General features: G+C 39.2%; 1 protein-coding gene across 1 annotated transcript in view; it reads left to right on the forward strand.

Moving 5' to 3' along the window:
* Window positions 1-17,165, forward strand: part of TARSL2 (threonyl-tRNA synthetase-like 2) — a 197,410-nt gene that overhangs the window by 68,349 nt on the left and 111,896 nt on the right. The window contains 6 exon segments of the mRNA XM_006901325.1: window positions 154-275; window positions 1,388-1,505; window positions 6,550-6,614; window positions 12,140-12,218; window positions 14,659-14,805; window positions 16,568-16,666. Of these exon segments, the coding sequence (XP_006901387.1) occupies window positions 154-275; window positions 1,388-1,505; window positions 6,550-6,614; window positions 12,140-12,218; window positions 14,659-14,805; window positions 16,568-16,666 (630 nt within the window).

The following is a 17,165-nucleotide window of genomic DNA, read 5'->3' on the forward strand; positions in this document are numbered from 1 at the left end:
AAGCCCAAAATCTCTGTAAATGTTTATGAAAATTAATAAAATATAATTATAGGGGAAAAAAAATAAAAAAAAGTACTTGTTCCTTTGGTTTTGCTAATCTCCACCCCTGATGTGTCCTCATGGGGAGTGACCTTTGCATCCCATGTCATGCAGGTGTACTGGCACTCAAGTGCCCATGTACTTGGGGAGGCCATGGAGCTCTACTATGGTGGCCACCTGTGCTACAGCCCACCCACCGAAAATGGATTTTATTATGATATGTTCACTGGAGACAGGTACATACTCATTGTTCACTCCTGAACCAAACACAGTGATGACTTACTGGTTTAGTAGGGTGTGTGTGTGTGTGTGTGTGTGTGTGTGTGTGTGTGTGTGTAAATAATTTATTTATTGAGTCCATAATGCCCACAGCCATTTAAATAATGTGTTTGGAAGCTGTAATATAAGCAGCCAGCACATAAATAGCAGAAGAGATAATCAGCATTACACAGTTCATGAAAGCTGTATTTGCTTGTATTCCTACATTTGATAACGATAAGGGGGGGGGGAACAGCACACATTTAGAATTTTAAGGAAAAATTATACTTTTGCATGGTGTCTGGCTGTGTATAGTGATTTATATATATTATTATTTATTTAGTGATTTTATATATTGAAGTGTAATTGTAGTTGGTTTAGCCATTTTAGAAAATGGTTGTTTTTAGTAAGTTTAGACAAAAGGGTATGTTTTCATTGGTTGTTTTCTCCCCATAAGGAAGCAAATGCTATTTATCTATTCTGTCACTTTTTTGGAGAATGATACTAATTAAGGTCAAAATGACAGATTTAGTGCCCAGTCCACAGTGTGTTCATTACTGCCTGGTAATTAAAGACTCTGCCTGCTTCAGATGGTGCTGTGCTAGCGTGTGATAGAGGCATCTGTCTCATGAGTGTAGGTGGAAATTGCCAGCACCTTCACTGACCAGCCTCCTTGCCTTCATTCCTCACAGTTCTGCTGCCAGGACAGATCTGAGTCCTTCTGTGCCTTCCGCTTTGCTTACTTGTTTCTAATCCTATCATTGAATCTGAAGCTGCCCGTCTTATTTCCTAAATGCTCTCCAGTCCTCCTCCTCACTTGATTTCTGCCTTACTTGAAAGCAAGGCATCTCCTATCTATTCCATTTGATAAGACAGATCACACCATGTGGAGATGCCTCAATCTCTCAGGAACACAGGCCTATCTGCTGTGTGGATAAAAACTTGCCTTTCTGAAACCCTGTCACAATAAAACAAACCCCTCACTTAGAAAAAGTGTCAGTTAGTGAGAAAGACTATATGGCAGGCTGCATGGAGGAAAGCAATGTAGTTTTGATAATGAGTTTTGATTCTTACTTGCTCTTCTTTTTAGAGCCGTCTCCAGCACAGAGCTGTCAGCACTGGAGAACATATGTAAAATGATCATAAAAGAAAATCAGCCTTTTGAAAGACTGGAGGTCAGCAAAGAAGCCCTCCTGAACATGTTTAAGGTAACTTGGGAAACTCTGAGATTAAGAAAATCTTTTACAAGGAATATAAAATATAATTATTGTATACTAGCTTTTTGATTTTTTTTTTTCCAAATTATTCCCTACTCACCAAAACAAATTGTTCCATATAGTCTGGTGTACTACTGTGAGACTGCTACTAGCTATTTGCTATGTGACATTTCCTTAAAATTTTAAGATTAATAAGAGTATAACAGATTATTTTCTTATGTGTGTTTATAAATTTGATTAATTCTCAATATGACTGATATTCTATTAAATGCTATCTATAATCCATATAAAATTCTGCTTATCCTCTTTTCTTTGGATTTTTCTTTTTTACTTTTTTTAGCTTAGAATATCATTGTAAAGTCGCCGAGGAAGGACAGAAAGTTCGGGCCAAGAAAGACAATTTATTGAGGAAGAAATGCAGAGCTGGCTCTCAAGAAGAAGATCAGCCCCCACTAAAAGTTAGAGAGGGATTTTATATTTTCTTACAGGAACTTGGAGAAGGGGATACTCACAGGTGCTTCCTTCACAATAGGAAGTGGGCTGGGGTCTCAGATAACTATCCCTGGGAAAGGGGGAGTAGGGTAGTTTCACATCCTTGACAGAGAGAAAAAGCACAGCTGCTGTTTTCTGTGATTGGATTCTCTCCACAGCCATTCTGGGAGAGGAAAGAAAGGGCTCTGCAGTCCTAATATTCTAGCCTTTTATTAACATTGAATGGGGGTGATGAGGTTCTCTTATGTAACTACTTCCTGCTGGATTGGAACAATGGACTAAAGGAAGGGGAAAATGCTGTTTATTTTAGGCATCAGAGTCTGTAGGTGGGATAGTGGAGGGTAATGGTTGGTACTCAGTTGGTAATAAGAGGAGTTCATGGACTGTGTGTTTGGCAAAAGCTTTCATCCGTTCCTGTAGAAAACTAGAGAGAAACTGTATGACACAAGGACCAAATATTAAGATTAATAAAATTAGGTTCAACACTTAGATTGTCCTGCATGCCCATGATAAGAGCCAGAGCTGTGGGTACTAGAAGCTACTAATTGTCCCATCCAGAAAGTGTGCTGACCTCATGTACAGAGAGTAGCAGACTTGCAGCAAGATGAGTGTGAATAGGCTAAGACAGAGTAAAAGGTTTGGGACAAGGTCGGTGGGTTAAGTTGGACCAAGGTAGGTGGAGGACTGTAAGATACAGAAAAAGTAACTTAAGGAAGGTGTTAGCTTTGGGTATCATAGCAAAGACTGAGTTTTTGAGTGTAAGAATTAGAAGGAATGGATTTTAACAATATGGTAAATAGCCACTTTTGCTTAGAGGAAGAATGAAAGCAAACACTAGAATAAGGACTATAATAAGAGAATTTTGTTATGTGGAGGTGGAAAGAGAGAAGTTTTAAATTTGGAAAGTAAGTCTCTCCCTAAAAGGGGCATTGAGGTAAAATGAGGAAGGAGTATAAAAAAGGACCCCTTGTGTTTGGCAGGGGACGGGAGTGTGGTTAAAGGTGAAGAAACAAGACCAACACCACCAACAACAGAGATCTGTGAAGGAAATGTTGGTCCTGAAAATTTAGGTAGGACAGAGTAAGTGGCCTCTGTATCTATTAAAAAGGACATTGGCTTACCTGCAACTTCAACCCTAAGCTCCTCCACAGTGATATTAGACGGGGCAAGTGGCCCTGGGCACCTTCAGTCTTCAGTGGCTAGGCCCAGAAGGCTGGGAAGGCTCAGGTCTGAGAGACAGTCAACTGGGGAGATGAGGAGACTGGTTCCTCCGTCTGGGAGAGGAGAGGGCAGTCTATCTTCCATTGTCCCTTTTCTCCACACCTGGGACAAGATCCTGGTGGAGGTTGGAAAGTAGGACACGCTTTAGCCCAATGACCTTCTTTACCACATTTAAAACAGAGCCTGAGTGGAGTCTTATGGGGTACTCGTGTTTTTGCAGCACCAGAGCTTCTGAGGGCAGCCACCAAGAGCTGGTTATTAGCCTTATCTCTTTGGTCTTTGTCTTTTCTTGCTCTTCTCTATTATTATAGACTCTAAATGCCATATACAGAAGATCTCGTTGAGGGGTTTGAGGGACTTCTTCTGTTTTGGGCTTTTTTTGTTTTTTTTTTTTTGTTGTTGTTGTTATTTGGGGTTTTTTTAGTTTTTTTCCAAATATGAGGGGCTGATTGGGAGATAAAATGGGCGTTTAGAACCATTATCCCTTCTGCCAAATTGGGGTTGTTTTTTGTGTACTTTTGGAGGGCTTCTGTTAATCTAGATGAAAACTAGGCTGAGTTTTTATCTGGTTTCTGAGATATTTCTCAAAGCTTTTCATAATTGACTACTTATGGTCTGCCTTTTGTAGCCCAGGTATTAGACAACCATTATGTAACTGTTGGCAGCCAGGCATGTGAAGTTGTTAATCCTAATTGGGATCTTCCTGGGGCACAGCTGCTACACCTATGGGATGATGATTATCCATCCTGTGTAGATCATCACTGTGTGCCTGAGAGGCTAGCCAAACTCTCTTTTTCCTCAGGAAGTAGGGTGGAAGTTAAAATTATATGCAGGTCATGCCAAGTGAGGTCATATGACTAGGTTAAATATTTGAATTATTTTATATGAGTGTCTGGGTCTGTTGAGAAAGAGCCTAAATATTTTTCAATTTGGGGAAGTCTAGGATGGAGTAAGGGATGTGTACTTTAATAGTCCCCTTTGCCCCTGCAACTTCCCTGAGTGGGGAATGAGGATCTGCTTAAGCTGCCAAGGCTGTGCAAGAACGTAAGCGGGTGTTAGAGGTAGGAGGGGAGGGTGGTATCTTAGTTGCAGAAAACTTTCCTTTAACTAGAAATCAGAACAGGATGGGGGGCGGAGAGAGAGAGAGAGAAGTAGACAGTGAAGCTACAGTTATGAAGGAGAAGAGAAAAGAAGAGAAGAGAAGAGAAGAGAAGAGAAGAGAAGAGAAGAGAAGAGAAGAGAAGAGAAGAGAAGAGAAGAGAAGAGGAGCTCATGCTGCAGTTTTGACAGAGAAGAGAGCAACGAAGGCCTGAACTTAGGGAAAGTTTGACCATTTGCCATTGTGAAGGTAGAAGTTTCTGAGAGTGTTCAAGGGGGCAGAGTAGACACCACCAGTGCAGTGTCATAAGAAGGGCAGAAATGGCTGGCTTCCATGATTGGGGAAGAGAAAAACAGTGGGGATTCTGGGGGAAGAGAGAGAGAGAGACACTCTTAAAGGCAACAAGGCATCCCTTATTTCCTTTTGTCCCCATGAGAAGAAGTTCTGCTCATGGTGTGGGCATTCCCAGCATCAGAAGAGATGGGCCTAAGTGGCTGAGGAATTTCTTGGTCTGGTGCCAGAACTTTTTAGAGTTCAAAGGAGCAGGAGATCCAAGAGAGGAGAACCGCCACCATTTACACCAAATTGGTCTGGTGTTGTTCAGAAGGTCAGCAATGGCAAAAGGCAGAAAGTTCCGGAAAAGGGTGTCCTATCAGCAGTTCAAAGAGGGGCAATCAGGAGGTGGATCAAGTCCATGAAGGAGTGAAAAGAATGAGGGTGATCCAGCATTTCCCAGGTGCCTTTTGGCCAGGAGTGGGAGGGACAGGTTACACTGAGGAGACATAGAAGTCAATTTCACAGAGTTTCCAGGAAAACTCAATATGAAATCAGGTCAGATACCTTTCCCACTTATAAAGGCAATAGGAGATTAGGTCATTTCTGTCTCCATTTAGCCCAATTTAGTAAGCACGGGAGATATTTCTAGTCTCTGTGGGTTAGGCTTGCAAGGAGATAAAAAGAAAAAGAGAGAGAGTGAGACAGAGAGAGAGAGACAAGGAAAATTGAGAATCCGGGTATGTTGCCTCCTAGCAGGTGCTCCTCCAGGCTTTCAGCACCATAACTGTAAGGCCAAGGAAGGACAGAGCCCAGTTCAGGCCAAGAAAGGCAGTTTATTGAGGAGAAACTGCTGGGTTGGCTCTCAAGCAGAAAACTAGCCCCCACTAAGTTAAAGAGGGATTTTGTATTCTCTTATAAGGAACTTGGGAAGAGATGCTCACAGATGCTTCCTTCAAGATAAGGAAGTGGGGTAGGGTCTCAGATTCCTGGGAGAGGGGTGGGTAGGGTAGTTTAACATCCTTGACAAAGAGAAAAAGCACAGCTGCTGTTTCCTGTGATTGAATTCTCTCAGTAGCCATTCTAGGAGAGGAAGGAAAGGGCCTTGCAGTCCTAATAATCATATATGGAACTATGTATTGTTATGATCTACTGACATATTTCTAATTTATTTTTTAAAAACGAAAAATAGATGAGTTTTTCACTCTAAGCATGATAATTTCATGTAATTCTATAAGTATGAATTAAAAATAGATTTTTCTTTGTTACAGTTACAGCTATTTTTAAAAACTTAACCCAGTCAAACCTTTATAAAGGAAAATTCTTTGATCTGAACATATAGGTATGAACTGGTTCCACCACCACACTGCCTTCTGTGGGCAGTTAACAGTGCCTAGCAGTGCAACATCCATGCTGAAAGGAGAACAAAGAGAAGTATTTTCCAGTGTTTAAGGGACTGAGTGCTTTGCTTACTTAACAAAAAGTCTCCATTGTGCTTTTTACAAGTGAATAATGTTGCCTCACAATTTATTGGTGTAGTTATGACTGAACTCTTCTAGAACAACACTGTCCTTAACAATACAGACAATGCAAATCTGAGCACATACACAGTTTAAAATTTTCTAATAGCTGTATTTTATAATAAAAGAACAGTAAAATTAATTTAACATTGTAAGAAATTACCCCTATGTGTAATCAATGGAACAATAATGAGCTAGTTTGCATCCTGTTTTCACAGCTCTCCTCTGCAGTGTGATTTGTTTTACACTCCCACCCATCTGGAAAGATCGTCTCTGCCTGGGTTCAGACCTGGAGCTGCATACTGCTTCAAATAGCAGGGTCTCAGCACCAAGATGCCCATTCAGTGCTTGTGGGGGGAAAAAAATTCTTTTTTACTTAAGTGTTGTTTTTTTTTTTGCTAATATCTAAGTGTGTTGTATTCCTTTGTAGTACAATAAATTTTAATGCCGAATTATAAATGAGAAGGTGAACACTCCAACTACCACTGTTTACAGGTAAAGTGAATATCAATTTTAAACATTGCTTTTGTGGCTCAATTTAAACGTGCTGGCAGTGGAAGCACAGTGTGTCTGGTCTGTAAATCTGCATGACTGAGACAGTCTCAAAGGGACTCAGATTTTCTTTTCTGGTGTCAACTCTTGCCGCCTTTTTCTCCTTATAGGTGAGGCTGTGCTCACTCAATGCCTTACGTTTTGGGGGCCTGTTCAGGACAAGGTTCCTGTTTCATCCATATATGCTCTGTTAACATGACAGTAGAAGCTGGCAGGGTCTTCCCCTAGAGCAGTTAACTATTCTGGTGGCCTAGTGGTAAGAATCTGTGCTGCAATCCAGAATACACATGGTTTGAAACCACCAGCTGCTCCATAGGAGAAGAAGGAGCATTTTCCTTCTATGTGATTAACTACTTCTGAAAGCCTGCTGGCAGGTCAGCTATGGGTTGGTTCTAACTCAATGGTTCCTAGAAACAACAACATCTCATGCTGAGCTCCCCACTTCCCTATCAGAGAATACTCAGGTCGTGGCAAAAGAAAATATTGGGAAGCAAAAGCAAAGTCAAATAGTAAGGAGATGCAAATTAAATCAATATTATAATTGCTTAGTGCTTCTAATTTAATATTAGGTTCCTGAACCTAGTTTTTTAAGCCACCTTGTGTGTAATTTAGGAAGCTCTGGTGGTCTAGTGGGTAGCAGTGCCAACCTGAAGGCACATGGTTCGAATAAAGGAACCAGCAGTTCCTTTGGAGAAAAATGGGCCATCATCCTTTCAAAGACAATTTATAACCTTTGAAAATCCTCTGGAGGGTCGGCAGTGAGTATTGCTGGGGTTTTTTGATGCTGTTCTCCATTTCTGTGCATTCTCAATGTTCCTGTGACCTTCATATTTCTATCTTTGAAGATCACTCGTCAGCATCATTATAATCATATGCACTAGTTCACTTTTTAGTTATTAATTTAAATTCCCTTGTTTAACTATATTGTGCACATAACATGTCCACATTGTTCACAACCGTGTACTTGGAGTTTAAAATCAGAGGCACGTGGTGTGTATAAATAAAGAAGATTGAAAGCAGAGCCTTAAAGCCATTTTAAACTCTTGACAGAAGTCTAAAATCCATATAAATTTTTTTTCTTTTTTTTTTCTTTTTTTCTATATTTTATTAATTTTCATAAACATTTACAGAGATTTTGGGTTTCCATTCATTCCTTGTTGCACTATTCTCTCTACCCTCCTCCCAGTTTGTTCTTGTCCAAATGCCACAGTGCTTTGTCAAAGCCAGTTCTGATTAATCTTCTTTGTCAGTGTGTCCTTTGCCATTCCCTATCACTCCTCCCTGAGAGAGACTTCACCCTGAGTCATAAGGAAAAGGGGATGGCGTATTCTCTTAGCTACTTCCTGCTGAAAAGGGACGCTGTGGGTTTCAGGGTGAAGATCTTCTCTCACTACTCTAAAGGGCCCCTTTGGCAGTAGGAAAGACATAGACTATTATGGAGATCGATTTTGGGATTTAGATGCACTCTTATTGATTGTGCTTGGCCGTACATGTTCATATCCTTGAAGATGTATCATGGGGGTGTTGCAACCTAGAAGACACAAATTTGACTAACAAGTTATAAGTACATGAGTCCAAAAATTATGGAAAAGTAAAAGAAAAGATTCTTTCATTGTTTTACAAACCCTCCCCCAGGTCCCCTCCACCATGTAGCCCTCGCTCTAGTCTCCTGTGATGACAGAAATACCTAGTTATATATCTCTTTTAAACAGTTTTCTCCCTCCTCTGTTTCAGTGCAGTATACATTATTGAACCCATCTTACTCAGTCTCTCCCCAACAGTGGCATCATGTAATATTTGTCCTTTTGTGACTGGGATATTTCACTCAGCATAATGTTCTCCAGAGTCAACCATTTTGAATAATATTGCATGAGTTCCTTGTTTTTTAATGCAGCATAGTATTCCATTGTGCGAATATACCACAGCTTCTCTAGCCATTCGTTTGTTGATGGGCACTTAGGTTGTTTCCAACTCCTTGCTATTGTGAACAAAGCTGCAATAAACATGGGTGTGCATATATCTGCTTGGATGTCAGCTATGGTCGCTTCAGGGTATATTCCCAGTAGTGGAATTGCTGGGTCAAATGGTATCTCTATTTGCAACTTTTTGAGAAAGCGCCATACTGCTTTCCACAGGGGTTGCACCATTTTACACTCCCACCAACAGTGAATAAGGGTTCCAGTTTCTCCACAACCTCGCCAGCATTTGTTGCTTGCTGTTCTGTTAAATTTTGCTATTTTGACTGGGGTGAAATGATATCTCATAGTTGTTTTAATTTGCATCTCTCTTAGGGCTAGGGATTTTGAGCATTTCTTCATGTGTTTGTTAGCCATCTGAATGTCATCTTCGGTGAAATGCCTGTTCATATCCTGTGCCCATTTTTCTATTGGATTATTTACCTTTATCTTGTTGTGGTGCTCAAGTATTTCATAAATTCTGGATATAAGTCCCTTATCTGATATGTTATTACCGAATACTTTTTCCCAGTCAATGGCTTCCCTTTTTACCCTACTGGAGAAGTTTTTGGATGTGCATAGGGATTTGAGTCTTAGAAGGCATATAAAATTTTTAAGAGTTACATTTTCCTCTAACTTTGATACTGATATAATGATAGACCATAAAGAGGTCATTCCTTTTCTGTGAATTCTGGCAGGTGCCAGATAGGATCATTTATCTCAAAGGACCTTTTTCACTTTAATCTATCAGATGCAGGATGGGATGCCTTGTGCCCAGCATTATCCATTGATCTTTACAATGGACCTCTCCACCTCTAGAAACAGATGTAATTGAGCAAGTGGTTTTACTAATGTTCTTATGTTCCATCGAGTCAGAACCAACCCATAGCCAGCCCTCCAGCAGGTTTCCAGAGACAGTAAATCACACAGAAGGAAATTACCCTTCTTTCTCCCATGGAGGTCCTGGTGGATCCAAACTGTATGCATTAGGCCTTACCAGTAGGCCTCCAAAGCTCCTGTTTCACCAACAGGTTTCCAGAAAAAAAAACCCCTGCCCTGTTGCCATCCTACTACCACCCTGCAATTAACAGAATGATGTGCCTTGGCCTAGTCATAAAATCTCACTTATTCCTGCTAGATCTTCCCTTCCAACCCACAGCTAGTCTTGCCTTTACTGCCCCTGATGGTCTTCTTTCAGTTAGGATGTTATGGGCTTTAGTCTGCTCTCACTTACCGCAGTAGTTACAAAAGTGCACACAGGGTGTGCTCCTCATTGGTGCACAGCAGCCATTCCCCCATGGCCGAAGCCCTGTCTGGGCCTCCCCAATCCTTCGTCCAGTGGCCATGGCCCTGTGTGGGCATCCTCAGTCCATCTGGCTGTGTTTGAGCAGACATGGTGATGCTCTTCTAGGACATACTCCCCTGGCGTCTCTCCTATTAAAATAGTAATATTACTATTATTACAATAATATTATTACTAATATTACAGTAGTAATATTACAATATTACTCAGTGTTGTGTCTGACCAAGTTTTATTATGTGATACCTGTAATCCAAGTAAGTGCTAGTATAACCATTTTAAGGTTTAAATATAAGTAAAGAAATAGGAAAGATGGGTTAAACTTTCAATTTCTGGCTTCAAATATTTTACTTTTTGATTTATTTATTTATTAGAAACTTCCTTAGATCAACATTAACATCTTGTAGATTTGAATAACATATTTTTTTAAAAAATAGGTTTTGCTTCAGTGGGATTATTTCAAGATTATAGTATTGAGGTCCTTCATACTAATAAGGCTTTTTCTATTTCCTCCTTGGACAGAAAACAGTGCATAAAGCCTGCCCACTCAGATAAAGGATGTTTTTATGTGTGAACCAATCCCTTTTCTGTATTCTTTGTAATTTTTACTTTTTTAACCAATGAACTTTAAAAAAATATATTTAAAATTGGTTGAAATATGATATTACTTTCTCAGTTAAATTTTCCTTGTTGTGTACTTGTAAGTAGGAACCAACTCATAGCTGACCTTCCAGTGGGTTTTCAGAAGCAGTAAATCGTGTGAGAGAGATGATCTATCTTTCTTCCAAGGATTTGAACTGCATGCCATTGACATTGATTACAGCATAGCTTCCTACCACTAGGCCATCAGAACTCCCTTACATTGGTTAATATTAAGTTATTTCCCCTTTTTATATTATTCTAGGGAGCTCTGGTGACTTAGTGGTGAGGAATTGTGCTGCCAATGGCAGGGCATGTAGTTCAAATCCACCAGTTGCTCTACAGGAGAAAGATGGCCAGTCTCCTGCCATGTGATTTACTGACCTAAAAACTTGCTGGAGGGTCAGCATGGGTTGGTTTCGATTTGACAGTACACAACAACAAGCCTATGTTATTCATATTTTTACTCAGTTTATACTTTTGTACTTGAAGAATACAGATCAACAACAACAAAAAAAACCGAGTAGGGTTTTATGATGCTCCTAGAACCAGATTGTCACCCTGCTTTTATCTGGTACATCTCTGGGTGGATTGACATTCAACATCTGAGTTCACATTTTGGGTTACTAACTTTTCTACCCAGGAACTCAAAGGAAAACCTGTACTTTCCAAGGTTTGGGGTTCTTCTTCACTGAAAGGAGCTCTGGTGCTGCAATATGTCACCTGTTGCACTCTTAACCAAAATGTCAAAGGTTCAGACACACACAAGGAGAAACAGGAGTCACTGCTTTGTTGTAATAAACTGAGAAACACTCAGACATTTTTTATCAAAATTGAATAAAAAAAATAAATAAACCCTTGAAGTTTGTTTTAGAGTGACAGGTTAGTATGTTTTGTGTATCGTCTGCTTTTTAAATTAGGAGAACAAGGAAACATACTTTTGCTTTTGTGATAGAAGTCTTTTGAGTGTCTTGGATTGTTACAAGTAGTGTCTCTGCTAACGTGTACAGTTTCTTTCACAAGATATTCTGTGTCATTTGAACTTGAGTGAAGGAAAGCTAGCTGCCTGGGATCTGAGAGGCTAGGAGACATTGCCATTTTCCTTAACCCTGAATTAAAAATCACCCTTAAAATATACCAATGGGTTAATTCCCTCACTTAAAATTTACAAAAATATGATTTATAATGAGTTGACTCCATGGGGTGGGTGCAGTCTCCACATGTTTCCGTGCACTGCAGTCTGGACTTTAACTCCTTGGAAGCAAGGATTTTGAATCTCTGTCTCATATACTTTGGCCATTTCACCAGGAGGGACCAGTCCTTAGAGAAGGACATCATGCTTGGAAGGGTGGAGGGGCAGCACAGGAGAGGAAGACCCTGAATGAGATGGATTGACTCAGTGATGAGGGTCATGGAGGTAGGTGTGTCAGAGATAATGAAATTAGCTCAGTTTAGAGTAAGATTCAGAGCTGTTGTACATAGAGTCACTATGAGTCAGAGTTAACTTGACCTCACATAGAAACAACGAGTTGTCAAAAAAACCCTATGTGGTAATGTCTAATATTTGATTACAGATGCGGCTCACTAGTTGACCTCTGTAAAGGTCCACATGTAAGGCACACTGGAAAAAATAAAATAATAAAAATTTTCAAGGTAAGGATTGTTTTGTTTTGTTTTTTTAGTATAGCAAACTTAAGGAAGTTCTAGTGACCTAGTGAGTAAGAAGTTTTGCTGTCAACCCAAAGGCACACAGTTCAAATCTGCTATCTATCTGCTCTGTGCTTGCAATGATTTACTGTCTCTGAAAGGAGGGTCAGCTCTAGTTTGCCCCTGGCTTGCCAGTGCTCAACAATGACAACATAGTGAACTTAAGAAAAAGAAGGAATTTCAATCATATATTGTATAATTTGAAGATCATAACATTTAAAAATACTTATTTAAATGAAAACAAATAGTATCTATTTTTTTCAGTTTTGATATTTAGAACACTCTGCACCTTTTGTTTACTGTTTAACCTTATGTGTGAAAGCACCTTTTCACATGAGGTGTTAAGGTATTGTTTTTCATACTGTGGTCTTCTTAATATGACTTGCCCTAGTGTGAGCAGTATGATGTGTGTGCATATGAAAATAACCTGTCACAGGAATAAGGAAGAGAAAGGTTGCAAGCCCATGGTGAGAACCTGCGGCCCCTGCATCCAGAGGTTCTGGCTTGGTAGGCCTTACCTGTCTGGGCCTTGATTTTTCTTACAGATACAATGAAGGTTGGATGATAGTGCTGTTCTTTATTTTTGTTTATTAATTGTGATTTTAATGAAAGTTTACAGAAAAGTTGGATTTTCATTCATTCATTGTTGCACATTTTCCTCCCTGGTCCCCCTGGTTCACTTAATTAAAAAAAATGCTCATTCATTGTTTCATAATTTCCTCTCTCCACCCACTACCCAGTCCACCTTGCAATGCACCTCTTCTTCTGTACTATTGTCATACAAATAATGCCTAATCATATATTCCTTTTAAATAATATATTCCTCTTAAAATGGTTCTTTCCTTCGTTTGTTCCAATGCAGTGTTCATTATTTATCCCCTTTTCTTGGTTTCCCCCTCAACGTCCATGTCATTCATGTTTGATAACAGTGGTGTTATGCAGTGTTTGTCCTTTTGTGACTGACATATTTTTAAAAGATGAATTTTTGTTACTGTTGAAAACCTACATAGCAAATTCAATCATTTCTATATGTACAATTCAGGGACCCTAGTTACATTTTTCAAGTCGTGCATTCACTCTCTCTTTCATTTTCCAGTTGCTCCTCTGCCATTAGCATCCACTCCCTGCCCCTAGAGCTTCCTGTCCAACATCTGGAGAGGGGCACTACTCTTCTTAACCCTTGACCCATAGATCCTTGAGAAATTGTAAAAAAAAATTATTGTGATAAAGTACATGTACCAAACATTTGCCACTTTAATCTGTTTTAAATGTACAATTCAGTGATATTAATTATACCCACCACGTTGTAGGGAGCTATGGTGGACTGGTGGTAAGAAGTTGCATTGCCAACCCTAAGGTAAGTGGTTCAAATCCACCAGTTGCTCTGTGAGGGAAAGATAGGCAGTGTCCTCCTCTGTAATAAGCGTCTAAAAGCCCACTTGAGGGTCAGTTCTGACTCATCAGTACTCAACAGCCACAGCCTGTACTACCATCTCCCCATCCGTTCAAAAGGTTCTCATCCCCATCAACAGAGACTCAGTACCCCTCAGCAATAACTTCTCGTTCTCACCTTCCTCCAGCTCTTGATAATACCTAATTAACTTTGGTCTGTAGATTTTTATCTGTTTTAGATATTTCATGTGAGTGGAGTCAGATTTTTCTTTTATGTTTTATATGTTTTTATATTTTATGCTTCATATTTATATTCTTTTACATTTTATGTGAGTGGAGTATATTTGTTCTTTACTAGCTTGGAGATTACTTGCACAATGTTGTATCCCTGTGTAGCACATATCAAGACTTCTTTATTCTTTTTTGGCTCAGTAATACTCTGTTTCGGGATATGCTGTGTTTTGTTTATCTTTTCTCAGTTGAAGGTCACTTGACTTACCTTTTCTGGCTGTTGTGGGTATTGCTCCCATTTGCAAGGCAGACCTTCATTCCTGCTTGACCTCTTCTTGACAACAGTTGCCCTTTGAAATTCCTTTATTTTCTCTCTCTCATGTGCATGCCTAGAGTTTACTAAATATATTTTACATAATTTACTGATTGATAGTATAATTTAACATGTTGAGTATTATCGAGTCAGAACTAACCCATAGCTGACTCTCCAGCAGGTTTTCAGAAGCAGTTAATTGCACAGGAGGAGATTGTCCATCCATCTTTCTCCGAGCAGCTGGTAGATTCGAACCATGTGCCTTGGGGATTGCAGTGCAGTTTCTTACCACTAGGTTTAATTGGAATCATTAAGGTTCTTGCTAGTATATAGAATTACCCTTTAAGTAAGCTCTGGTGATGTTATGGTGGAAAAGTCTGTACATAGTTAAGAACACTTTTGTTTATGACCCAATGTTTGATAGTTACTGATACCTTGTTTGATGTTTAGAATTCCTCAACATATTGGGAAGGCAATCCTGAAATGGAAACTTTGCAGAGGATCTATGGAATATCTTTTCCTGATAAACAAATGATGACAACCTGGGAAGAGTTCCAAGAGGAAGCCAAGAACAGAGATCACAGGAAGATTGGAAAGGTACACCCGGAGTCCTGATCCCTGTTAGACAAAACAATTTTGGATTTGTGCCTTATGGTTACATTTCCTCAAATTGCTTAACATTTGTTTCTCCTTTGCCTATCTATTTTCTTTTATGCTTACAGTTAGTTTGCTGATACATTATTTCTTTTTCCCCCTTAAAAATATTTCTAAACTCTTACCTTTTTGTATTTTTTTGAATTGTACATTCTTATTTTTATCATGATATCAAAATAAAGTTACTTTAAAAATTATGTTCACTTTGTATTTGGTTTTAAGAGCAGATAGATGTGAGTTTAATCCAGGGCTTCAAACTGGTTCCATTTGATATGGCCACTTGCTGAGAACTTGCTGTTCTGTAAACTTGTGGGTTGCTGTGATGATGGAAGTTTTGTGACTGGTGTTTTAAATGCCAGAAGGGTCACCCCTGGTGGGCAGGTTTCAGCAAATTCACAGCTTAAGACAGACTAGGAAGCAGGATTGGCCATCCACTTCTGAAGTAGTAGTCCTTTGAAAATCCTATGAATAACAGAGGCACAGGGCAGCTATAATATAAAAGGTAGAGCCCAGATTGGAAGTCACTGAAAATTAAGTAACACATTGAGTGAAATAATGGACTTAAGTATGTCAGAGATTATGAGGCTGGGAAGGGATATGATAGGGTTCAGACATGCTCTTTATAGGATCACCATAAGTTATACTCAACAGCACCTAACAACAACACCCCAGATATATAGAAGCAGGCCCCACATTTTAACAAGATCCCTATTTGAGTCATACAGATTTCTCAAGTAAATTTTATGTTTACAACCCATAATAGAACAAGATTTCCAGATAATTTTTATAGATTTCTCATAACTAAGATTCAACTGAGGAATATAAAAATTACCTGGTAATCTTATGAAAATGTAGATACTAATTAAATATATCTGGTGGGAAATGCAGATTTTTCAGTGGGGTCTGAACCAGAGTGAGCTAGTTTGAAGCCATCTGATGTGGATTCCAGACCCCTGGTGATGGTGTCTGGGAGGTGATAGCCAGAGTCAGGAGCACCCCACCTCCTAAATGGCTTTCCTGATCTTTTTGTCCCACCCCATCCCCAGCCCCCATTAGATTGTACTTCAGGTGTACTAAATAAGAAAATGAGCATAAAAATGAAAAGGTGAAAAAAAACAAACAACAAAAACTAAGGATTCTTATCTTCCATGTGGGATGTGGGATACCTAGGGTATTATGGGCAGCATCGACCCATTTGTCTTGGGAAGAGGCGTGGTGAGGCTGGACAGATCTCAATGGAGTTTCTGGGCTAAGATAAATTAGGAAATCACTTCTGAAATGAGACAGTGCATCGGAATCAACCTGTGGATAAAAATTATTCAGTATCACAGGGCATAGGGTTGCAGACTTGACAGTAGATAACAGTAGCCACATCAAAATAAAAGCTAAGCTCAAAGCTAATAAACCATAAATACCAATTATAATGGTACATGAAATATTATAGGTAGGACCAAAAGCTAAACTATTGCCTTCAAATGGACTCCAAGTTATGGCAACCCAACTGAGACTGTAAATATTAATGGAGGTTCCATTAACAATCCAACATATATCACACACACCAGGGATCCTTCATATTGTGTGTATTAGGTGGTAAGTATTGAGGCACCCTGGAATCTACATTGTTAGAAGTGGAAATGGTAACTGGACATGATAAACTTTCCACCTAGCAGGTGAAATTTAAAGTGCAATTATTGTTTTACTGTAGGAACAAGAACTTTTCTTTTTTCATGATCTGAGTCCTGGAAGTTGTTTTTTCCTCCCCAGAGGAGCCTTAATTTATAATACACTTATGGATTTCATACGAGTAAGTTAACTTTTTAATTTTTTAATTTTTAATTCAACTTCCTTTTCCATTTTATTTCCTTTCATACTAAAACAAATAACATTTCTAACAGCATTATGTTAGCAATATTAATAAAAATTTAAGCCTAACTGAGAAATTCTATTGGATTATATAGTCTAATAAAAATATTGAGAATAATTTCTATTTTTCATGAACAAAATATGGTCATTGCTTTTATTAAATGGTTGCATATATTTCTAGAAGTATGTACAATACAAAGATAAGCATTGATCAAAGGCTAGTGATCCTGTCTGCCACTGCCACGTGGCTTCATACAGTATGATCTGGGAGTGCGGGTCTGCTTCCGTTGCCTGTGAAGTGATTCTCAGGTGACTGGGAGCTCCAGAATGAAGACTTAAAAAAATAAAATTGTAAAATATATGAGAAGCCTGGATGAGTGAGGGTGGACAGTCTAGGTGTGAGTCATCACAGCTGCTACTCTGAATGTACCATTTAATAT

This window comes from Elephantulus edwardii, unplaced genomic scaffold (genome assembly GCF_000299155.1).
Source record: "Elephantulus edwardii isolate Elephantulus edwardi_28Jun2011 unplaced genomic scaffold, EleEdw1.0 scaffold00319, whole genome shotgun sequence".
In the NCBI taxonomy this organism is placed as follows: domain Eukaryota; kingdom Metazoa; phylum Chordata; class Mammalia; order Macroscelidea; family Macroscelididae; genus Elephantulus; species Elephantulus edwardii.